Genomic DNA, 25,454 nt, shown 5'->3' on the forward strand with positions numbered 1-25,454 from the left:
ATTAATATTGAAAAAGCAATCTTAAATTACACCCATATTTTGTCTGGCAGTAAGCCCTGTGAAAATAGCCACCCACAGAGATTATTAGTACTCTTGACCTGGATAGTTTACTTAATGAAGAGTTTAAAATAACCAAGAATAAAATGGTTGGACCTTCGGTGGACAAGCTAGTGCCTTTCTTAAGCCCTAAATCTTTCAGTTGTGATGAATCAAGGGGTTCTGAAATACGCTGCGTGCCCAAATGGTAGAAACAGTGTGATGGTTACTTGAAACTGTGTCCCCCACTGGGGAGGGGGATGACACTTTTAAATAACATGATTTTCAGAAACTGGGTGTAGCTAGGGAATAATAACATACTCATCATAACTTGAGTTTATAAAAGTCTATTGTGCACACTTCAGTAGCCAAATTTTCTAAATTGTTTCAAAAAATTATGGGATTGTTTTTTAAAAACTTGAGTTCTTTGTAAATGTATCAAGTTCGATGTAGTTTCATGGAAAAAGAAATATTAATTGGTGGTATAAACTGTAGTTTTCTGGTTACACCTACGACTGTGTGTTACAGGAAGCCATCATTTATTCCTTTTATTCTGTGATCTTCATGAGAAACTGGTCCAGTCTGTATGTGGGTAATTGATTTCTCCCACTACTGCTGACTGCTCTACACTTCTCTAATCTCATTTAACATTTCCTGATAACTATCATATTCATGATCAGCAAGATACTACAGATATTTCATTTCTAACAATAAAATAGGGGATTTGCACTCAGTAACATTTTTGTACTGTTAAGCTTTACATTATCTATCGTACATATTGCCAGTCCTCCACCTGCATGTCTGACTGTTTTGACTTCTATAGAATTGGAGGCAGGCCACAGTGGACTGCCAGGAAACATATATACCATGGAGAACCTAGTTTTCTGCTTAGCAAGAAGTTCTGAAGGCTAAATTCAGTGTACGTCATTACTACCAACGTAGGTCACCACTACTGGCTTATTCCCTGGAGTCTCAAGTCATACGATCATTTAGGTTGGAAAAGACCTTTGAGATCATCAACTCCAACCGTTAACCCAGCACTGCCAAGCCCACCACTGAACCATGCCTCTAAGCTCCACATCTGCACATTTTTTTAAACACCTCCAGGGATGGCAGTTCCACCACCTCCCTGGGCAGCCTGTTACAGTGCTTGGCCACCCTTTCCATGAAGAATTTTTTCCTAATATCCAACCTGAATCTCCCTGGCACAGCTTCAGGCTGCTTCCTTTTGACCTTCTGTTTGTTACTTGGGAGAAGAGCCCGACCCCACCTGCCTACAGCCTCCTGTCAGGTAGTTGTGGAGAGCAATGAGGTTCCCCCCCTCAGCTGCCTCCTCTCCAGGCTAAAGACCCCAGTTCCCTCGTAAGGCTTGTATTCCAGTCCCTTTCCCAGCTCCGTTGCCCTTCTCTGGACACGATCCAGCACCTCCGTGTCCCTCTTGAAGTAAGAGGCCCAAAACTGACAGGGTTTCCTTTTCTGCCAGGCTGAATGAACCGTCCAACTATCTAGGGAGGTTTTCCTTTACACTTAGCAGGACAGTCCCCCTGGACATATGTCCTCCACAGTAGAATCCCCCTCTGTCATCATCTGCTTCTTTCTGTCCTTTAAGATCCTGTCATCTTTGGGAGGAGCTCCTGTGTTATCATCTGAAGAACAGGTCGAATTGTCCTTCATTCCTTCCTTCCTTTCCTGGGACGTCTGGCTGTACAAGGTCCTTGGCAGGAGTGAAGAGGCAAACTGAGAACATTCACACTCTCCTTGCCTGCCTTCTTTTTTCCCTTTTTGAGAAAAACTGTGTTGCAAACAACCCAGCTTTCTGTCTCTGCTATATTTCAGTTCTGTCTTAGTGAAGTTTATCCATTTGGACCGAAGTATTGGGTTTTGTAACTGAAACTAACACCAGTCACAACACTTTTTATTTTAGGCCATCCTGGTCTCTTATTAATAACTCTGTAGAACAGTTTAGACCAGGAGGATTTTTTTGCCCCAAGTTAAAGTCAGGTCCATGTTAGAAATGTGCAAGTATACTTTATGTATGTTACCTTGCTTTTTCAGGTAGGTGAGCTGACAGAGACAGATCTATCACAACTAATTCTGACAAGACCAGCATTTTATTTACATGCAGGGATGTTATTTAAGATACTAGGGTTTTATTCATAGCTTTTATGTTGAAATTTCCTAAAAAAGCAACTTGATGTATTTTTTTGAATTCTAACCTAAGTACTTGTTCTTTTTAAAGGAGTTCCTACAGTGGGAACCACAGCAATCAAGGAGGAAAGTACTCTTACTACAGACGCAGATTCTGCGCATGATGAAGGTGCTATTGAAGCAAATGAAAACTTTAACCAAAAAGAACAAAAACAGACGTTGCAGTCTCTTTTCTCTTTGCTCCGTGAAGAGGTTGAGCAGATGGATTCAAAGATACTGCCCCTGTGTCTCCATCAGGTACTTCCTATGATTCTGGGATGTTGCTCACAATTTTGTTTTTAATTGAGACCTTTATTCATTAGGAAAAAATGCATTAACTCAACATACACCAATATTTGTACCTGGACAGGGTATTTTGATTTATAATGGGTGTTCAAAGCAAGTATCTCCTCTAAGGTCTTCTAATGTATTTAAAACTATAAATTGCTTTGAAAGTGTATTCTGCAGTTAGAGGAAAGTCTTAAGGATGGGGTTTATAATTCCTCAAATGATGAAATTCTAGTTTGGCGTGATGATTTAGGAAAATCAGTCTTCATACCTTAAATATGGTTTGTAAGACACTGGTATACGTACAAGACAGCTGATGTCTAGATAACATTTTAAATCTGGAATTACTTTTGCTGTTGCAGACTTCTTTCTAGCATGGATTTCATCATGAACACTAACATTCAAGGTTGCTTAGTGTATACTTTTTTTATAGCACAGTTGCCACACCTGTAAGGCCAGAGGAAATGCTGAGTGAAAGATTTCTTTTCAAATCAAAAACTGACCAGGATGTTTTTCTTTCTGGAGATTATGATGCAGGATGAGTATGTCAATAGGACTTGATGCAGTATTTATTGGCAGTTTAGTTGTGTCAGACCAGTGGACTAGAAGAGCAGAATGTTTGTGTGTAGGGTGTAATATGAGCTGTATATATAAATAGTGTACTGCCTGTGATTTGACTTAGTTGCATTATTTTTAATGTGAAAAACTGGATGATTGTGATACTTTAAAGTTCTGAACTGTGATGACACTCCTGCATTCTTATTATCTTCAATATAAATAAGCAATTATATTTGAGAAATAGGTTTCTCTTTAGTATTGCAAATTACAGATAATTTACACTTGACATAGAATTTTTTTTTTTAATCCGTTTGAATGAAAATATTTGCTATCGTTCCTTAATTTATTTGAACTCTTTATTTTTGTTTGTACTTTTAGCCATGTTAGGGTGGTTGTTCATGAGTCGGTATAAAGGTCTGTTTTGGAAAAAAACAGAGTTAGGGCAGAAATTTCAAAATGCATTGCAAATATTACAGAGTGATGCAAAACATGGTGGAGGTGAAATCTGTTTGCTGCTTTTTAGATAAGGAAGCCAAACTGTAAGGGTAACAACCTGTTGAAAGTCAAACAGGAATTGTGACAGAACTGAGAACAGAATCTGCATTTCCAGATTTAAACATGTAATCAAACACCAGCTCTTTTTCTTGTAAGAATTATCGAGCGTTTAGAATAGAAAGCTGACAGAACTTACAAGGATACAAAACACTTCTTTATCTGGGGAAAAAATAAAGGATTTTAAAGATAGCATTCATGTTTTGGTATAAAGTGAGTCTATCAAGATTTTTTTTTACTTTTCCAGTGAATTAACCTGTCATCTTCCGTCTTTTTTCAGATTGCTAATACAGCCTGCCAGTAACTTTCTTTTGTGCCAAGTCTAGCAAATACTCTTCTATCATATTCTGTTTTTATTCTGTATGACAAAATTCAATATAAAATAAAGAGCTGCATCAGATGTTCTGGAGTATTTACAATCTGCATTGTTAGTGGGAAGCCTATATTAAATATTTAAAGGCTGTGGGATATTAGGGGCTGTTCTAAGGGTGAACTTTTAATTAAAATAGGATGTAATTTTTTTCCTATCTCAAATGGGATTCATGTGATTTGTTTAGCATTTGTTACAGAATCTAAGAAGCACTGTATATTTAACATAAATACAGAGCTTTGGCAGCTCCAAAAATCCTTCAGAGACTGCTGTAGATAGCAGACAAAATGTGGATAAAACCCAATGCGAATAAAAATTAAAGAACCATAGAAGTGACTTACCAGTTCTCTTTTGGAGGTACTGGGCTCAGAATCGTACAGTGGTTAGAGATAAGGCTGAGCTAGGAATACACAGCTTGTAATCTAGACCCACTATCAAGTTGCTGTCTTTTTTGAGCAGTCATCTTTAGACTTTTACAAAAGCGTCCACTTGATGAGCCCTTCAAATTATGAGTGCCTAAACTGATACATCCCAAGGATTTTGAGACTGAATGTTTGTGTGCACCCACAGAAATCATGGAGTGTCAGCTATGAGGTGTCTCAACCTGAATGTTTAGCTATCAGGGTACCTGCAATTACTGCACATGTTTTACAACCATGGCCCTTGTCACACCGTGCATGGAAATAGGAAGGCTGCCAACATTTGCTGTCCCTGGAGATGGATGAGTTAGTGCTTGTAAAGGTCACTGATACTGGAGAATGCTGCTGAGCAAAATATTTTTACTTCTGAGGTTTATATTTTTTTATTTTATTGTATTTACAAACAAACATCAGTATTCCTCAGCTTTCTAGGAAAGCCTGTTCAGTTTTCTTGCAAGCACAAATAAGTTGTTGCAAATCTTCAAGATTATTTGTCTGCAGGGAGTAATTAGAAGAAAAATATTTCAGTTACCACATTAGCTTTTCTCTACAGTGTTACACCTTTCCATTTCCAGGTATCAGCTCTACCTTTTCTATAATACTCCTCACCAGAGTCAAAGTGAAATTCTGATTAGAAACATGCTTATTTTCTGACTGTCTTTAGGTACTTGCTTTCTTTGAGCTGGTTGCATAGACTGTAGTACAGTGGTGTCTTTGCCATTCTAGTCCGAGAAACAATCCTTTACTTCAGTTCTGGGGGGAAAAAGCACCCAAAAAGAAATCAAAACCCCCCAAAACAAATTTAAAAAATGGTACCTATACTTGATTAACAAAGTAAGTTGTTTTTTTTTTAACTGGCATCTTGACTTTTCTTCTGGAGCCACTTCCGTGCTTATAATTTTGGCCTTGAAATAGCTGGTTGAAATAAAAAGCATCTCTAGGAAAGGGATAGTAAATCTATTTCAGTAGTCTGTAATTAAAACATGTAGCTTTGATCTAGCAGTACCTTGGTATATGGGAACATAATTTTCCCTTATGTTTACATGCCTGTGTTCCTGGTTTATACATAGCTTCTCAGTGTATAAACCCTTGGTGAGCATGTATTTGCAGTGATCTCTTAAACATAGGCATTATAAAATTACCCAGCCAGGGTGACGTTGTTTTTTAAGATGTTGCATCTGGACATCTTGCATGCTAAGGCATAGAGATCTCTTGTTCAAGTCCTACCCATTGGCTAAGATGGCAGCTGTTATAGCAGCATTTAATGTCAGTTTATGCATTTTGTTAAGCTAGAAGGGCTGGAGATTGACTTAGGTGTTCAAATATTCTATATGTAATCTCTTTTATGTTTGATTTTCCTGGTTCTCAGTAACTGCTTTGGAATGACTTTTGTTCTTTGTATTAAACCTCCTTAGCACTTTGAGCTCTAAAGGCAACAAGGAAAGTTTGCTTATTTCTTGTGTCAACTCCCTGCTATTTCTTTGTTTTGACATATCTGTATTAACTCAACATCCATCTAAGAGAACAAGGCTTGGAGGATTGTTGTGATTTTTTGGGTTTTTTTTCAATGGTCATCTTAGTGGCAAAGCTGTCATGTTACAAATCCAATTTTAATTGTTCTGTTACAGAAATGTCAGCGTAAGGAGGAAGAGCTGTAGATTTGTTCCATGTCTTAGCAGCTGTGGTACAAATCAAAGAACTGCTGTCTGGCTTAACTCCATGACTTGCTCTATTGTTGAAGAGCTTTGGCTATCAGGATGTTAGGCTTAGTGAACCGACACATGAGGCGGAGGGTCTTTAAATCTTTAACACAGCAGAGCAGCTTCAGGAAAGGAAGTGGTAGAAAGCTGATGCAATGGTCTGCTTTTTTGGATGGACTAGAAGTAATACAGATGACAATTAAGAACTTGAGTCCTTTTACATTTATCTCATGAATTTCAAATATTCATATTGTACATATTTCAAATTCTGTGTATTTCAGATATGTGTTGTAATTATTTATTGTAGATAGACGGTAAGCAGGAAGGTCGTTGGTATATCTGATGCTGTGATATGTAATACTTTTAGTGTCTTTCATCCGAAGATTGTTCTTTCTCATCAGTCAGGAAACCTCCATTTCTCCATTTTATCACATTGCACTGTAATGCTCAGGAGAGCTTGCAATGATCCTAATTTGGTCAAACATAAAGAAGCAATGGTCAATAACAGAATTCAGACTCTTCAACTTGTATCAGTAAACACAGTACTTCTGTTATAGGTAATTTTAAAAGTTTTAAATCATTAAAAAAAATTGTGAAATAATTTTTTGTTGTTGTAATAAGATAAAACCCAACTAACATTTGGGCAAATTCGTATTTGTGTGAAGACTTAATATTTCTTTGTTGTTTGATATTCTTTTTAAACATCTTTCCTAGAATAAGAATATATGTATTTAGTCTGAACATTAGTATTTCACCCAAACTAAATATGAACCTGCAAACCAGATGTTTAAAACTATGATAAAAAGTTCATGTTATATCCTTACCACTCTCATGAAAATTATAGAATCCTAACTTTTCTCTTTTTACTTTTGCAGATAGCTGAGACCTATTTTCAAGAGGAGGAATGTATCCTTTTACTTGTAGAAATTGTTATGCGATATTAAAATAATCTGACAAGATAAAACATAAAAAGATAAATGCTTTACCATTGACCCACAGGTTGTGGGTCAGGATTAGAAAGAAGTGAACAGCAGTAATTTACTCATGAGTGAATATACAGCATGTTAGCAAGTCCTTAATCAAACAGCTGGAATATGAGTTAAGCAAACTGATACGATCATTAGTGGTTGTGCATAAACAGGGAAGTAAGAAAATATTTTCAAAGAAAATATTTCTGGGTTTATATGATAAGTTCTATTCTAAGTGTTAGTAGCTGGGAATATGTCCAATCTAGATAGGGTATGGATTCCATTATATCAAATAAGGCACTGTTATAGTCAGAACAAAATTATCACAGCAGTTGATTAGAATATGTACTACAAGTATCTAGATTAGAATAAAAATATCAAGCACACTGAGCTAAAGGAGACCAGCAACCTGAAAACAATAGCAACGTGTTGTTTGGCAAATGCTAATTAGTCAAAATTATATCAAGGTAGTTTGAGAAACTGCCATAGGAAAATATGGGTAATTGCTTCTGGGAACAGCTAGTTCAATGGTCCAATTCCTTTTGATTGTTCCCAGATAATACAAACAACTTTAGTAAAAAAGTTACAGTAGTTGAACTTCTGCTAATTGCTCTCATATATTTCAGTAATTGCGGGAAAGAACAATTACATTACATCTTAAAGTGAAATTACATTTCTAGAAAAGGTGGACTGGGTTTTCCTCTGGTTGCTGTTAAGGGAAAATGATCAGACTATAAAAAGAAGAGGCAAGACTGGTAAGCCCTTCAGGTATATGTGGTTCACTAAGATGCATCATAAATTACAGTATTTGTGCATACATATTATTTCTTTATTATGTAATTTGTAACAAACAAAATACAGCAAATAGGCAATTGTAATGGTTAAATAACAAAGAATAAGAAACCTGGAAAGGTATCCTTGAAGCCTAGCCAAATTATATTAGCCTGTAATACAAACCCAGAGAAATAACTGTTGGAATATTATAGAAACGGTATATAAAATAAAATATCCATCACTGTCTTAAAGACTGTATTTCTTTCTTGGTCATCCTACTTCAAAAGCATCCATCAGAAAATCCAAAATAAACAGCATAAATTAAAGGAATGGAAAAATTAGGCATGTAGTAAATTATGGCTCTGCAGGGGCAAGTACAGTAAATCTAAAATGCATTCAACAGCATGATAGAGAGTTTCTCTTTCATAGAAGTTTCTTTAATCAAAAGGCACTATATTTAAAGCTGATCAAAGGAAATATTTTTAATGCAATGTACACCTGATGTGTGGAATTCAATACCACTATATAATACATATTTATGAAGGATATCTCCTCCGTGCTCACAACCATCAGTTTCCTGAGGTTAATAAAGAACTTACTTGATCGTGTTGCACGGTATTAATTATCCATGACAGACATTTTAATTCATCCAGCGTAGAACTTCATATTAACAATAATTGAGGGTTTGTTGCTGTGATCCTCTAAGGCTATCTCTGTGATCTGTAATTCTGTTTCTAATAACAGATTTCTTGAAAGCAGGGATTGTTCTTTCCATTAATATTGTTGTTCATAAGCCATGCTATGTATATGTTGCATGAAGCTAACAAGAATAACAAGTACTGGTTGTGTTTTACTCCAGTATTTTAATTAATATGAATAATGGAAAATATTTTTTCTAATATTACTAATAACCTCATTCACTGTACTTCTATCATCATTGTACTGTGGAATTAACTTTCAAATAGCTGGCAAAACATGGCTTTAAACAGAAGAACTAACAAGTTGGGCTTGATGGAATGACAGTTATCCTGATTATTACAAAATATGTAACTATCAGTATACCTTTGAGAATATATTGATAACCTAAGGGAGGGGGAAGAGTTCTTCATATGGAAGAAAAGTAAGCAGCATCTTCAGAAAGAAGACAAAAGGTGAACTCAGCTATCCGGCAGTGTTGTATTCAGTGGTTGGAAAGGGAAGGGGATTTTTTGAGTTTGAATTGGGGAAATTTTTTAAATACTGTCTCCAGCTGGTCAGTGGAAAGGAGCCATATTTTCAGTTAGTTATGGTTATTGGCATGTAATTTGATTTCTTGAGAGATACATGCTGGTATTTGGGTAATTTATTTTGTTTTTCATTTCCCAGAGATCTCATTTTCTGGTAAGAGGTGTCAGCATAGTAACATTTTGCTTGTTTCTTTTCTAGAAAAACTTCTGTTGAAGTTTTAAGGCATGTGGGAAGAGGTGACTGCTGAAGAGAATAGGATTTTCATTTTTGGAGCTTTCCTCAACTTATTTTACTTCTTACTTGCTGTTTTCATGTCTGCTACTATTTTCTTCCTTGCACAGAAATCTAGATGCTAGCCATTATTCATTTGTATTCAGTTATGTCAAATTTCAGGTACATAACAAATATGGTGCCAAATACAAATAAATCATAACATGTCCAGATATGTGTGAATTTTTCTTTAACCTTCCATTCAGATGAGAAGGCAATGAAGTTCATTCAGCTTGAACGACTGTATCATGAGCAGCTGCTCGCAAATCTTTCTTCTATACAAGAACAGTGGGGTGAGTAGAGGCTAAACTGGTGTGGTAGAAGAAAGAGTTAATTTGGTTTGTATTTCTAAATAACAGAGTATACATTCTGTCAGCTTAAAGTGTTATATAGCAAAAGCAGCGTTTATTTCAGAATTTCTCTGAATTTGTTATGAGAAAAGTATACCTGCTTTAGATTTCTTCTCACACATTTCATGAAAAAAGTGCAAATAGTTTGTCATTCATTATTCTAGTAATTAAGACTCTGATTGGTCCACAGTTGTTTTGAGCTTATTTTTGGTTTAGGGTTGATGAATCTGATGTGATGAAAATAAAGTGTATTGTGAAAAAATACAATGCTTTTTTGCATAGCCTGAAACAAGATTGTAGAACATACACAAAGAGTTGTTAAATATTTCTCTGTTAATTAGTTTCACATATATGTTTTATGCTAAGCAAATACTACGTCTATAATATTTTGGGTAAAAGTGATTTTGGTTCAATTTAGAAAGAAAATGGAAAACAGCAGTTCCTACTCCAGTTACAACGCTGAGGAATTCAGCTAAAGAACTGAGTGGTGAAGAGCTGGAAAAGCTTACCAGAGTTTGCTCTTCACATCCACAGTAAGTATAAGAAAATGTTCCTACTTTTCCAGTACTAATATGTTAGTGCAGCTGTGTCTATTTGCCAGTATAGATGTTTTAAAATAGTCAATGTCAAAATAAAAGTTGAATCCCATTGACTTCAGTGAATTTGGTTAAAAAGTAGTGGTTCTTTTTGATATGTAACTAAAATGTTTCCATTACCATCAATTTTCACTGTTTTTATATGGTTTGAGGAATGTATAGGGACTAGATCTGAACTATTTTCAGCAAATTATTAGCATGCCAGAAGTGGAGGTTTGAGTTTTAGTATTTTCAGGCAATGTAAAAACTGAGCAGTGTTAATTTAGACAGAGAGAGACTGTAAAACTGATGATGGTGCTTGTGTCTAGTACCTATTATATTAATAATTGTTTTGAAAGGGAATTGTCCAGCACCTCAGACTCCAGTACTCACATCTACCCTATAGGATTTTATTCCCAATTTTTCTACATTTTAGGACAAATCCCTAATGCTTCAAGTAATTCTTGTTGCCTTCTGTTGATTTCATATAGGTTGCCTAACCATTCTGAAGCAGTGATTCTGTAGTTTCCCTAGTGTGGCAGTATTCTGAAAAGTGGTGGAATCTTCGTTCCTACCTGCTTTGCTTGATGCATCTCAGCCTCCAGAATCAGCATGTCCCAGTATCACACTCGTTTGGATAGGGTGCTCCTCTGGGTAGTACACACAGGAGATTGTACCCATCAGGAAGGGGATCTGTTATTTTATGGGTGAATGTCCTACCTACTAGGCATTGAGTTTAAGGGACAGATGGAAAAGATTATGCCATCTGCCACTGAAAAATGATCAGCCAATGATGATAATAGGGAAACTAACCACGTTCAAAAGCTGTGGAAAGTCCAAGCTGTGACAGGGGAAATGCTCTCTATCGATGGGGAGAGAACCTTTTCAAATATACTTGCATTGGCTTAGGCAGTCTCGATGTAACAGAATGCTTCTGTTGTTCATAGAGAGTTTGATTTGGCTTCCATGTGTTTTTTTTTCTTCTGGGTGACTGTACAGAAGTTTGAAAACACCAAGGCTGACTGCCAGAACCCAGGCAGGGATTGTTTATTTGTAGTGTGAATGGTTTGGGAGGGAGCCCTTGGAAAGCCGGTGGTACCACAGGAGGAAGGGGCAGCTCTAGCACGGTAGCATCATGTTTACAGCAGGCTGCTACTGAGAGATGGCACTCTTGAGTGCCTGCAGGGTTCCTCAGCCTGCATTTCCTTGCACACAACCTTGCAAGCCCACTGAAGGATTAAGATTCAAGTCTATTGCTGCTCTTCAACTAGCACCACCTCCCTACTGTCACTTCAGTTGTTGCCCTGCTGAGAATAACTCTGCTTTCTTCTGCTAATACTTTGGTGCAGCCCCACTTCAAAATACAAAATTTCAGTCATGTAACATCATTCCTGTTTCTGAGAAACCCTGCAATTAAAAATTAAGGCTTCTGTTCATTGGCCATAATTAGTTGTCTGTATTTAATATCATTAATCTTCTGAACTCTAAGCAAAACTCTTATTTGCTTTTATTGTTTCATACATTTTTTCCTAAGCTTTAATCCCAATTTATTTTGTAATTAAAATTACACTTTATTTTTTAGTGAATAACATGCAGCTCTTTGAAAATGTGAGGATTTTGCTTTTGTAATTGAAAGTAATGTAACTTCTTCTGATACTCAAGGTCTAGAGCTACATACTGGACATGGTTGTTCTTTAAAGATAGTTTTGAGTGTCTCTATTTGAAGTTTAAATGGTAAAATTTAGAAGTCTTCACAAGTTTTTGGTAGAGAGTATGAAAATCAGTACTTTTCCCTCTTGTCCTTCCTACCTTTTTTTTTTTTGGTAGCTTTAAACAAAATGCTCAACATTTTATCTTTATCGCTGTATGAAAGGCTGCGAGACAGATCGTGCATGATAAAACACATTGTGCATGAATCTCTACACAGTTTGCAAAGTCCACGCTGTGAGCAGTGCTGACTCACGTGTGAATCCCAGTGGAATCAGTGGGAGCTGCTGTATCTTAGAGTACTCGGAAAACATGTCCCAGTGTAAACAGTTTGTGGAGAAGGAAATAGATGGGTTTTTTTCCATTCCTCAATCACTTTTATAGTGATCAGTATTTTTAATACTAGTAGATACTAAGTCCTTACATGATTTTTAAAGTTGGTAGAGTTCTTTCTGAGCATAAAGTGTAAGAAGAATTTAGATTGCTTGATATGTTGCAGTAAATTTTTTTTAAACTGCTTTCTCAATTAGGTGGAGCAATGTTTGGGCTAATGGGTGATGATATTCACATATGGTACAGATCTGTGCTTGGAAGTATGCTAGCATGCTGACACTGTTTCAATGTAAGAAAAGTTCTGTGCTAATATTAGAGCAGAGCAAGGGTTTATAAGATGTCAATGACATTTGTTATGAAGAATGTTGCTTCTTTTTTTTTTTTAAGTTGTTTCTTTTTTTCTTATTGCTGCAGGCCACGGGCATCCAAAAATAAGGTAAGCAGCTGCTTAATTGAATTCTGCTTTGTCAAAGATTGCTAATGAATATATTTTTAATAATATTTGATACAGTCTTTCCAGTTTAGTATAAAAACTGTTTGAAGTTTGGATGTTTCAAAAAATCACAGTGTTCCTGTTTAATTCCAAAAATTACAGGAAATACTATCATATTTTACAGCTAGTAGCTGCAGAAAATACATGGGAGAGTGGTTGTTTGCTTCAGTTAATGGAATCAAAAAAATTAAAGGAAAGAGAAGCTACTGCTTTTAAATCAGGTATGTGTGTGTTTATGTGGATGCATGAGTTTGTTTTAAATATTATACTGTAATGATATATTCCTACAAATACTATGAAACTATTTCATTTGAAGCTACAGCATTTGTTGGATTCCCACAGTTTCATCCATTTGTGCAAATTTTAATTTTTTTCCACAACTGCACAATGGATGTACTATGCCATTTTAATTAGTCATTGATATTCAGATTTGTAATTAAAGTAATTCTAGCCTCCATCAAAAAAAATCTTTTAAATGTGCATATGTTTATAGCAGCCTACATAAGCTACAAAACGTGTAAAACTAGAGATACGATAAATAATTTCTATGTATAAAATATAAGGTAAACAATCTGATGACAAATATTCTGAGTTGTGGCAATTCAGTACCATTAACAGAATTAGTAACTATTATAAATTACATGCAATATACTGATTTTTAGACACATTTTTCTGTTACAGCAAAGAAAATTAGGAAGCTTTTGGGGGTCTTGAAGAGAAAAACATACTTCAGTTAATTTTTTTCAATACACACTTTTGTATCAGCTTCATTATCCTCCTCCTGCCTTGGGACAGTGGCTGTTTTGTTTGACTAATTTGTTAGAATGGCTGGATTCTTACAAAACATCTTTAATTGAATGAATTGTTCAAATGGAGGCAAAGGGGGAAAGAGAATTGCTAGACTACCAGGCTGTGCTTTATGTGTCCTCTCTTTCAGCAAAATGTTTCTGGTTTTTACTATGTTCCAGTTGCCAAAGTTGACCTAAACTGCGTGCCTTTCCTTGAAAGCAGCTAGAATCTCTCACAAGATGAGGGTTGGTCTGTGTGACCTCAGGAGGTCCGTTTCAAGCCAAACTATCCTACAAGTGTGTATCAGCCAGGAGTTCAGGAGAGTCAGGGGTTAATGAAGATACAGAGTCACAGTTCTCTACATGTGTGGATCCTCCTCATCTTCAGCCTCTTTCACCATGACCCCTGTACTGCCTTTTCTCTGTCTTTGTTCTTGTAACCTAACTAAACACAAAACATTGAAAACACGAAAAAAATGTTGTACAGCTCATAAGGCAGATCAAAAGAACCCTGTGCTTTTTATTATTGGATGGTTGGAAATTCCCATGGAAATAAATTAGGCACATGTAATTTTTCCATTGTTTTTATTCCAGGTGGAAACTAAAGCTTTCTGGTTCTGAACATTCAAAGCTTCTGAATTAAAGAGCATTTTGTGTCAATGTTAAAATGCACTGTAGTACAACATATAGACATATTAAACTTAATGTAAAGTAATTAATCATGGTTGTCATGGTTTACGCCAGCCAGCAACTAAGTACCACACAGCCACTTGCTCACTGCCCCCCACCCCCACCCCTGGTGGGCTGGGGAAAAGAGTTGGAAAAAGGTAAAACCCATGCGTTGAGATAAGAACAATTTAATATGAAGTAAAATATAACAATAATAACAATTGTAAGGGGGGCGGGGGGAGGGAGAGAGATGGAGGAATAAAACACAAGAGGAACAAGCGATGCACAATGCAGTTGCTCACCGCCCACTGACCGATGCCCAGCCAGTCCCCCAGCAGCAATCGGTGGCTCCCGGCCAAGTCGTGTGTCGTCCCCCGCCCCCCCCCCCCCTGCCGTTTACATACCGAGCACAACGTTCTGTGGTATGGAACATCCCTTTGGCTAGTTGGGGTCACCTGTCCTGGCCCTGCTCCCTCCCGGCTCCTTAATGCATTTCCTCACTGGTAGAACATGGGAAACTGGACAGTCCTTGACTTAGGGTAAGCACTGCTAAGCAACAACTAAAATATCAGCATGTTATTAACATTATTGTCCTACTAAATCCAAAACACAGCCCTGTACCAGCCACTAGCAAGACAATTAACTGTATCCCAGCCAAAACCAGGACAATGGTATAAATGGAATTTTTTAAATGTCATTCTCTTATTGTAACTCTTGTCAAAATGTAATCAAAATCTTTGGGTTCCTGTGAAATGATTGTGAATTAATAAATTCATGCCATCCCATAGAAGGCAGTTCTGCTGGGAATTTTCCAGCAGTGCTAAATACTTTTACAGTACAAAGATATGAATGTTTCAAGCCTAACTCAAGTTTAAATGCTTAAGATTTGCAAAAGATGATGTTCACAAGATCAGTACGTTCTTGAGGAAGGAATGACTTCTCACCCTGACATGTCTCTTCATCTGTTAAGGTGGCGCGTGGTCAGTTAGCTGCTGCTGCCCCTCACCAAGTCAATGCATCAGCAGCATAGGGCTGAATGTTTTTCTGGCAGTTAGAAGGTTACAGAGATGATCCAAAACTCAGAATTTGTATACACTTCTCAGTGCTGTGCGAAAAATGTTTGAGTTGTGGCTGAGTGATCCAGCTCAGGGCTAGAACCTTTGGCCTTTTGGGGCTGGTTCTTGATTTTGCCTGACCTCCAGCAGAATCCTATATTATAGTAACCATACAGTTCCTAATATTTAAACTAACTTCTTCAGCATTAGCCTAAATGCATGGGCCTTCTCACTGAAAACTTAGAATGCTTGTCTTCTGCTTTTTGTGTGGGTTTTTTTTTTTTCCTCAACATCATGAAAAATGAGAAGTAAATATGTAAACTTTTTCTTCTTCTCTTAGAAATGTATCTGCCAGTCTGCAGGGAGAGCTACTTGACTCAGCTGCTGGTAGTAGAAGTCTGATTTACAGGAAGACAGGAAAATGAAAATCTTAGGTTGTTTGAAGACTGTCCTTCATATGAATTCATATGTCCAAAATAAAATTTATCTAGCAACTATCAATAAGAAGTATTAGCTGATACACAATATATATACAGATATATGTACAGATATATATTACATTGTAGAGAGTGTTGCACTGTACTATGGTAGCACTTTGAAGTAAAATCACACTTCTTTACTAATCTAAAGCAAAAATTACTCCATTGACTTATTGCAGGCATTTGGGAATATAGTTTGAGCTTTTGTAGGCAGTCGATCCTAAGAATTTGTGACTTCTCTCTCGTGGGGATACAGTGACAAAGAAGCAGCTTTATAAGAACTTGTCTAGTCAAGATTACGGGGAGGGTCACTGAATGAGTTTTCTGCCCTTCTGAGCAAGGGCTGTGAATGGTCTGTTCTGCTACATTTTCCTTTCTGGCAGATTTTCTCTTTGAGTTACCAACAGAGGGAACCTACGTCCTTAAAGCTATGTGTGTATATTAGAAGATGAGATTTGATACATCCTGTATCCATTAATTTCTCCAGGTTTTGGCAGAAAGCCTTAATAGCTTTAGTGTTAACTAAAGATCATCAAATTCATGTGTTTCATGAAACCTTTTCTAATTAAATGGTGAATTTAGAAAAACCACTAGCATAAGTTTGCAGTGTGTACATAAAGACCTGTTTCCAAGGTGGGGAGAAACTGCTTATACCATGTTTTCTTTTAGATCATATGGGATTTGTTTTTAAGTGGGAAGAGGGACAATAGATGGTAAAGTGTGAATTCTCCTCTGGTAGAATGCCATACGTCAGCATTATCTCTGCTGGACTGTCTTGGATTAACAGGATAAAAAGGTGGTGGCTACAGGTTTCTGTGATGAAGAAAGCAAGTGTCAATTTTAAAGTAACTGTAAAAAAAAAATCTTAAATTACAGTAACTGCTTTTGTTGCTAGAAAATTCTCAGTAGACACTTGTATTTCTGACAGGTAAAAATTGCTGCCATATTGGTGGGTATGTCTTCATTTAACTCAGTAGGAAAGAGCACCTTTTCTAATTACGTGTTCAAGTATTTGTCTTAACTTTGTCTGCAGTGGGTGTGGGTTGTCTAAAGCAGGTGTAAAGAAAACACTGAAAGCTGCTGAAAATTTGATGTGGAATGTAATGATGATCATTACATCTCAGTTCCTGTACATCTATAGTTAGATAACAATGCTAGGATTATTTATTACTTTTTTAGGAACAGCCCTGAGCTCAAGGGCCACCTTTCAGGGTGAGTAATTTGATTTAATTTCCGATTCCATTTAATCTTTGTTGCAGTTGGGGCTGCCAACAAAGATGTTTGTTGTAATGTGCATGTATCCACTAGGAAAAATTGACAGATGGTAACCAAATCTTGTACCAATAATCCAGGCAGTGTTTGAACTCGTGACCTATATGTGAAGGGCTCAGTATCCCGTTACAAATCCCTTGAGCTACCTCCTCATGTGTGTCTAATTTTCAAAAACTCCCTGTCTCATACGGATTTCTTCTTTCATCATTTTACAGAAGTTAGGTTTCCTATACCCTTTCTATCTGTTAGTGATGTTCTGGGGGGGGGGGGGGTGTCTGCATTTTGAAATGGTTGGATATTCTCTTTTTCAGTTTCCAAGCCTGTCTTTTCTATGCTACCTTGTACCTTTCATTTTCTTTTAAAATGTACATCGTTTAGAATTTAGTAAAATTGTTCAATACGACAAATTAATGCAAACATTTCTTTAAAGACTGATGAATGTGACCCTGTTTCATGTAACAAGTTCAGGAAATTGCTCAGCTTTTCAGTGAGGTTTTAACAGATGAGGAAGGGTAAGATTGGCATATAGATCTTCAGTCATTCTTGTGAGAATGTATAGTTAATAAGGGCATTGTTTGATCTCTTTGTTAATCTATCCATAAGACCTTTCTGCTTTTTGCTATGACCAAAAAGTCCAAATGAGTGTTTTCTAGAGTTATTAATTTGTTGATTGAGGTTAATACTATTACTGTAATAATAGTCCTACTATAGCATAGTCTTTACTTAATTTTCATTGAAGTATGGAATAAAGGACAGTTACTGTCACAGCTGGCTTGCTTTAGTATACTAATTCTAAACACTCCCTTTCTTCATAAACCTAAAAGGGGAGATGTGGCTTTGAGCTTCTTGCAATGGCTAATGTCTAGTAATTTTATTGACAACTTGCATTAATTATCTATTCCTTCATCAGCAGATGACGCCAACAGTAAGTGAATTCACAAGCTATGTGAAGCTCCCCTTGTTTCTTTCTGAAATTTCAGATAAGAAAAATCAGTTTTCATTTGTACTGTAAATGTGAATACACAAATAAGCTGCATCCAATTGCATTTATTAATAGCTAAACTAACTTACATACACAAAAGGTAATATATTTTTATGCAGTCCATTATGTAAAATATGGTAACTGGTTGTTTAATTTAGCATTAACCAAAGGAGCTACTTTCCTCTTAAAAGGATTGAATTTTAAATGTATTAAATTGGTACGATTTCAGCATCTTTAAAGGAAATGCAGGTATCTCCCTGTGTAATAGGTAACACTAGCATCAAAATACATTTTTTTGTCATTAAGTGCATTTGTCTGAACTCCAGACATCCAGAAGGTGCGCTCACATAAAATATGCTTTAGAAGAAAAGCGGCTGTCCAGAAAGACGTTTACATACTTACTGTGCTTGAAGTATGGGAGTAACTCTTTTCAGGAGGACACTACAGTATGTTCTTTGCCTGCAAGAATGTGTGCAAATACTTTGCTGAATCAAGAGTCAGCTTTTCAGACTACTAATGGAACTTTATTCTGACTGGAGCATAAATACCTGCCCTTTATGGGAGTGCATTTTAAAGCATTGGGTTACAACATTATCAAATCACAGTATACTCTTTCACCCCGGGCTGATGCTTTGAATCATTTAAAAACACTGGAACTGTTTTTCTTGTTGCACTTAGGTACTGAAACTTGTCCTGGCACTGGACCAAAGAAAGAAGATAAACAGCTGAGCACTAGTTCTCTGGGTGAAAACAAAACTGAGAGACAGATAGAGGCAGCAAGTCTTTGGGTAGCTGCAGGAAAGGACCACATGGAGGAGCAGCACTGCAGTGCTGAATCAACGTTGAAGCCACACACCCAGTCCACAGGGACAGTGGGCAGGCCTTCTTCGGGCTGTTTATCATCTGGTGATGCCGGTAAAGATAACAGTTTGCAGCTGAGAGAAAGACAGCTCTCTAAGGATGTGGAAAAAATAGAAGGCACAGCTGGTGAGCCTGGGCTGAAACTCCCTCTTGAGCCAATGGTAGATGCTTTGGGTTTAACAGATGCTGATTATATGCCTACTGATTTGGTTCCTACTGATAAAGATGTGCAAGCTGATAGAAATCTGCTCAGATCAAAACATGCTGCTGGCTCTTCAGAAATTGCTAGTGGCCAGCTTGGGAATAGTGATTTAAAGCAGCAACAGGAGCAGCCTGATGATGGTGATGAAAAGTCTTCACGGGACGGAACTGCATCAAATGTATGCTCTGGGTGTAATAAAGTGTCTGAGCAGGAGAGTACTGCCCATTCAGGAGTGTGCAAAGAAAGAGAGAGAACAGCAGGGCAGGAGGAGAAGGTAAATAATGAAGAACAAGAAGATTTATTTCTCAGATATTTAAATGGTAACATAATAGACACTGAAGAATCATTTGCAAACTTAGCGAACCAAGAGGACTTTGACACTGTTCCAGATATTTCACCTGAACGAGCATCTTACAGCTCACTGGAAGCTTTATCACTAGATGACAGCTTTTCGTCCCTTGATGAACTCGCAAGAAGGATAGAGATTGCTGAGGTAAATACTGTGAATCCTATAAAATCTTTCATGTTTATCTCAATTAAAATATTTTAGATACTTCCAACTTCAAAATGTGTTAAATATTCTTTCATATATCACTTTATTTTTAATCTGAAAATAATTCTATACTTAATTGTTCTGAGTTCAGAAAAGTTTCTTTTAACCTGTTTGCTTCCTTCTTGACCAGCAGTGCTCTGTGTTTCTAAAAATCAGATTGATTTTTACATATGAGTGTGAACACCTTTTTTTCATTTTAACAGAGACTGTTAGATGAGCTGACAATTCCTGCTAAATCACGGTTTCACATCAGAGATCTACATAATGTCTGTGATGTAACATGTGGTTCGTTTCTGTTCATAGAATAAAAGATGCTTTTCTGTGCCTCTTCCATATAGATTGGAACTACATATGTCATAAGCTCTGTATATGAATGTATGGGCCTCTCATTTTGCTCAGTTTAGGCAGTTTTGTTGTTCAACCAAAACTTAAGAAAGAACTTCTAAGCCTGAACCCACCTTTCTGAAGCACTGCTGATTGGCCACAACAAGAATGAGTCCTTCATAAGCTAAATTGCTTTTCTAAAAATACAGAAGATTTATTGCTTTGGGACTTTTTTGGAGACTGTATGATGAGGTCTTCGCTTTATTTGTCTTCTGGTTTTGATGCATTTGCAACCGTGGGACCTTAAAAGCTTTTTCTTTGATTGAAAAAGTGGTATTATTGTGAAATGATGTGATTCTAGATGCTGGAGGGGGAAGACTTATAAAAAGGTATCTTAGTCCATCTCTATTTTTAATGTATTGAACAATACAGCATCCCTTGGCAATAAAGTAACTACTTCTCTGTAGACCAGAAGCTAATGCACAGTGACCCAGAACCCCCACGATCACTCGGGGACAGCAGCCAAGCAGGGAACTAAACACTGGGTATCCATGCTGATGTTATTACATTTTTGGCACAGTCTCCAGAGCTGGAAACAGAGCATTTTGGTTTTTCTCACCACCTAAACATCTTATTTCCTTTCCAAGATCTTTCATCCTGACCTGTCCCTGAAACACCTTGTCTTTCTGTGGGATGTCAGGAGGCATACCACATACCAGGACTGAGGGCCTTGTGCACAAAGATGTACACAAGCTCTTGACAGCATGCAGCTGTGGAAACCCACACACATGTCCATCCATGTAATCAGACTTTTGCACTAGATCCGTTGGCTTGTGTTTGCTTAGAGGATGGCTTTGAAAAAGAGCGTTTTGTTGACAGCCTGTGCTACACCCATATATGTGTATAACAGAAGAGTAATTTAAGTATTGTCCCTCAAGATTAGATTTGTGTTGAGCCCACTGAAAGTTCAGCATTTTAACAGGAGAGAACTGTTCTGTTTCATGTAGAAAAATCCTAAATTAATCCCATAGAAACTATTTCTCAATTGCTGTGTTTGGCCATTTGCATTTCAGAGGATGGGATAGGAAACAACATACTGATACTGTTAGAAAAATTATGCTTGAATTGATTGGCCCAGTGACCGATGATGATGCTTTACAGGGAATCTAGTTTCGTTTCTAGTTTGCTATCCTGATGCTAGGACTGCCAGTACTCAGATGGCAGAGTTAACTCTCTGGAGAGTGAAAAGTACCTTGAGTCTTTCCATAGTACTTTTTCTGGCCATATAAGGCATCGTGTTGGCTAGCACTGGTAGGATTCTTTTCGAATCGTCCTTAGCAAGAGGCCTGAATTGTGTGAGCAGAAGGTTTAAGTCGGGGAGAAGAGAAGGATTATCTCAATACCGATTAAGTTTTCTAATGTGCAGCATCTGGGGCTGTTTTGCAATACCTGAAATTTCTAGGTGTAGCGGGGTGAGTTAAGGACAGCACAGAAGCTTGTATTGTTTCATTATAGAATTATATTTTGTTTTTCCAGTTAATCTTACAACCTGTCATTACCCTAGGGGTTGCTTTTGGGAAGTGCTGAGCACCTACAGCTTTCCTGGAAGATGCCAGGAACTGAGAGAGTTTGGCACCTCTCAGAAAGCGGCACTGTTAACTTGCTCTTGCTGATTTTGTTTCAGTGCTAGAATAGTATTTCACCAACGTTTTGACAAGCAGGCTTATCTTTGCACCCAGCATAAAGTTTTTACCTCTCTTGTCCTCCTGAGGCTGTGTTCAGGCTGTGGCCATCTAATAAGATGACAGTGTTTTCACACAGTACTTGTGAAAGAAATACCTAGAAAATGCGTTGGTAGCCACATGAATGAAATGAAAATAATTACATTAAATGTACCAATGTGACGGTAAAAAAAAAAAATCAATTTGTGATAAAACTTGTCATGGAGCGAGTATTTACAAAATTGCCACAAACAAGTTAGAATGGAAGGTGGATGTAAAGATTGTGTTGAAATAACTTAGGTATAAAAATAGTACGGTAGGACAAAATCTCATTAATATTCTTCAGTGGAGGTGTAATATTAATTCATTGAAAATGGGGAAGGGTAAGTACTTCTCGATGTATTTAGTTAGGAAGTTTTGTTTGACCCCATACTGAGGTCAAACAATCATCTCATGTAGTTCTCTAATTTAGATCCTTTATGTCACGTACTTTTAGCCTACCATTTACAGTAACTAGTTACAAGACTGAAAATCTACTAAATTCTAACTCTGGCTTTAAATAATTGCAAAACTAAAATAGTACTTTACATATTGTACAGTCCCTTATACTCGGTATTTCTTCACTAGTACAAACGGTGCATGACAACATGCAAATGATGGAAAATTACTGTAATTTTATAGAAACTAGATTCATCCAGCTAACAAAGAGCTTTGAAGCACAGTCGGCAGATGGGAGCAACAGTTACCAGAAGTGTATAACCGCTTCTTAGATATCATTGCTGTCATTTCTGTGAGAATGCGACGACATACCAGCAGTCAAACAAATTTTAACCTCAGTAATGTAAGTTGCATTGGCCACATGAAATAAAAAAATGATTACATAAGCTTTTTATCTGAGTGGTGATTAGGGAAAGAATTAAGGTCTTAAAATCGAAAATTATAATGTGAAATTTCTTTCAGAAAGCAGATAGTGAGAGACTCTACCACACCACAAGGTAGTAGCTTTTGGTTGGCACTGTCTGTGCAGCAGGACTTCTAAAAAGTACCAAATATGTACTGACTAGCAACTGATTTGATTGCAGAAATGAAGTCTTCACCTATCTGTACTAGGGCTGGAGACAATGCCTTTTTGAGATCCCCTCTTCTCTTGTATGGCTTGGGTCCTGTAAGCCTGAGTTTGCAAGAATTATGTTTCCGTATGAAATGCTTACACAGTATCCGAGCTATTTATTGCTGTGTAAAGGAGCCCCGGTACTTGTATGGCAAGCGTATCCACAGAAGAATGGTTAGTATCTTACGCAGTGCTATGAATACTGAATCTGTAAGTTAGCTCTTTTTCAAAGTCAAATTATTCATGTAGCTAATGTATTTTATTAGTGAAGGGTTTTGTCTGATGCTTATAGCTTAAGGCAGGACGGTCTTTCTTTTTCTCAGTTTGTCGTATAGTTATGCACCACCGCTTTAAAAACATCTGGTATTGCTAGAAATAAAACTATAGGCATTTGCCAAATAATTGAATAAGGAATACAGCCCACAGCAGAATAAACAAACAGAACTCCTCCTTGAGTAGTTCTCTGCATTCAGACCAAAATACTTCATACAATTAACTTTTCTTTCTAGAACTCAGTTTGCAGTGCCTCCAGTTTTGGGGGGTTTAGTTACTTCTGTATGCTACAAGTTATTCCAACAGTCAAGTTCAATGTGTTTTCTCCAAAGTCTTTAAGTACAGGACCTTATTTTCATTAGTTTTGTCCAATATATTTATAAATATATATACAAACACATCATATTTGGCAAAATATGCATAATGTGAGAAGGTTTTTTAATATTTTACTGGAAAACACTGTTTAAAACAGAGGCGGAACGGGTAGTTTAATTAGAGCTTATTGCTTTCTTATTTTGCAGCCAGGATATTAAACTTTATCCAAAAAACTTTAAAACTTTTCTGTGAAGCAGCATCACTTTGATTTAATAGCGGTAAAAAGAGAAAAGCTAAAATATTTAACAGTGTCAATTAACCAACAGTCATTGCTGCTTTCCTTTTTGACTGTTGGTCAAAATGCCACCACATACCTGTATGCCATTTTCAGTTCCTGTACAATAATTATAAAAGCACCAATGAAAAGATTTTGTGAAGGCCAGCAGAGCTGAGTGAGTTCAGTTACACAGACGCTCCAAGAACATCTTTTGTTAATTATTTAATTCAGAATTAAGAAAATGTTTGATGCTTCAATAGGATCCTTTATGCAGCTCTTTTATGTAACGCAGAGCTGTTTGTAGTGCAGCCTGATGCAAGCCTATGTTTTTCCTCCTGTGGTCCAAGTCGAGCAGAAGCTTGACTTGTGGTCAACTGCATTAACCGCAGTTCCCTCATCAACTTCCAATTTAAATAATGTAGTCTGCCTTTTTAAATTCCTTCTGCCTCCTAAAGACTGGGATGGAAAACTTCAAGTCTTGCATGGCAGCTAAGTCACTCTCCTTTATATTTAATTAATGGGAGATGGATCTAATACAATCAGTTTGTATACTGCTTTGAAATCTTTCTAAATGAAAGTATGGTAGACAAATACATTTACAGTTGTTTTAATTGAATGAGATTGTATTTGTAGTAAGATAGACCCTATTCTTACATGACAATCTTACAGTAATGATGTTTTTATGACTGAAAATTAGAAAAATGAAATGTGATGTTTGTACTGAATATTTTTGAGCTGCAGTTGGGAATGCGATAGATGAGATGGTGTAAAATCGCTTTATGCAGAATTCCATATGTTTGTATTTTATCAATAAACTGTACCCTGATTAGGTGGCATAGCTTTGTAGGTCCTTTGCAGAACAAACCAAAAACCTTAATTACATGATTCATGAAATTCAGAGGCATGTGAAATACTCTAGGTATGAATTACGTATCATGTAAAGGGGACTTGTGAAAATATGTTATGGCTTTTGTTGGGACAGGGGAGTAACACAAGCCACACAGATTTTATTGCAAAATCAAAAGCCCTTGCTCCCCCTTTTAAAGCAAAAGACGTTCGGAATAGAGAAACCTGTCCTGTGTCAATTAGTTCTTCATACATTTAGAAGTAAATGCTGAAACATAGCCAAGCAGGCTGACAGGGAAAGTAAGTAAACTTTATTGTAGCAAGACTTTCATTTGCAAGCCTTTTATGTAACTGTAATCATTGAAACACACATTTCCATATAATCCTGTAAAAGATAGCCCTCTGATTTTAAGCATGGAGAAGACAGTGCTTGTGCCACAGTCATTCAAAGACTACCAAGAGCCAACGGGCAAAATGAAGTGTCTCAGTCTGAAATTACTGCTTGCAGCGCGGACCATCACGTACTGCTCTTAGAGCAGACTGGGACAAACACCCTGCTGTCCCAGGGTAACATTCCTGCCAAGTTCAGCCTGAGCTGCTTGCGAACATGCGTGGCAGGCGACAGCTAGCCTGCTGCGTGGGTGCTGTGGGACAAGCCATTGATCCTCTTTATGAAAGCAATGCCATACACAGAGGCTTAAAATAATCTACTTTTTTAAAGGACGTAATTTCATCTCTCCCCTCCCAAATAAATAAGTCAAATTGGTGCAGTCCTGCATGAGCCCCCTTCCTTATCACAACAAGGAAGCGTAAGTGTTGATTTTCTGGCTGGCCTGATGAATTTTGATAGCTGTTCTGCAAGACTAGTGTAAAGTTACTAGTCGAAGCTTCACCCTAGTGCACTTGTCTGTTGTGATGA

At 37.1% G+C, this 25,454-nt stretch overlaps 1 protein-coding gene across 5 annotated transcripts in view; it reads left to right on the forward strand.

Annotated features, from left to right (window-relative positions):
• Nucleotides 1-25,454, forward strand: part of CNST (consortin, connexin sorting protein) — a 61,708-nt gene that overhangs the window by 19,548 nt on the left and 16,706 nt on the right. For all 5 annotated transcript variants that reach the window (XM_080390473.1, XM_080390472.1, XM_080390470.1 and 2 more), the window contains 7 exons: nt 2,276-2,481; nt 6,986-7,016; nt 9,556-9,642; nt 10,118-10,232; nt 12,729-12,750; nt 12,932-13,028; nt 18,731-19,608. In XM_080390473.1, the coding sequence (XP_080246599.1) occupies nt 2,276-2,481; nt 6,986-7,016; nt 9,556-9,642; nt 10,118-10,232; nt 12,729-12,750; nt 12,932-13,028; nt 18,731-19,608 (1,436 nt within the window). The remainder of the gene's footprint in view (nt 1-2,275; nt 2,482-6,985; nt 7,017-9,555; nt 9,643-10,117; nt 10,233-12,728; nt 12,751-12,931; nt 13,029-18,730; nt 19,609-25,454) is intronic.

This window comes from Falco punctatus (assembly GCF_963210335.1).
Source record: "Falco punctatus genome assembly, chromosome: 5".
Lineage (NCBI taxonomy): Eukaryota > Metazoa > Chordata > Aves > Falconiformes > Falconidae > Falco > Falco punctatus.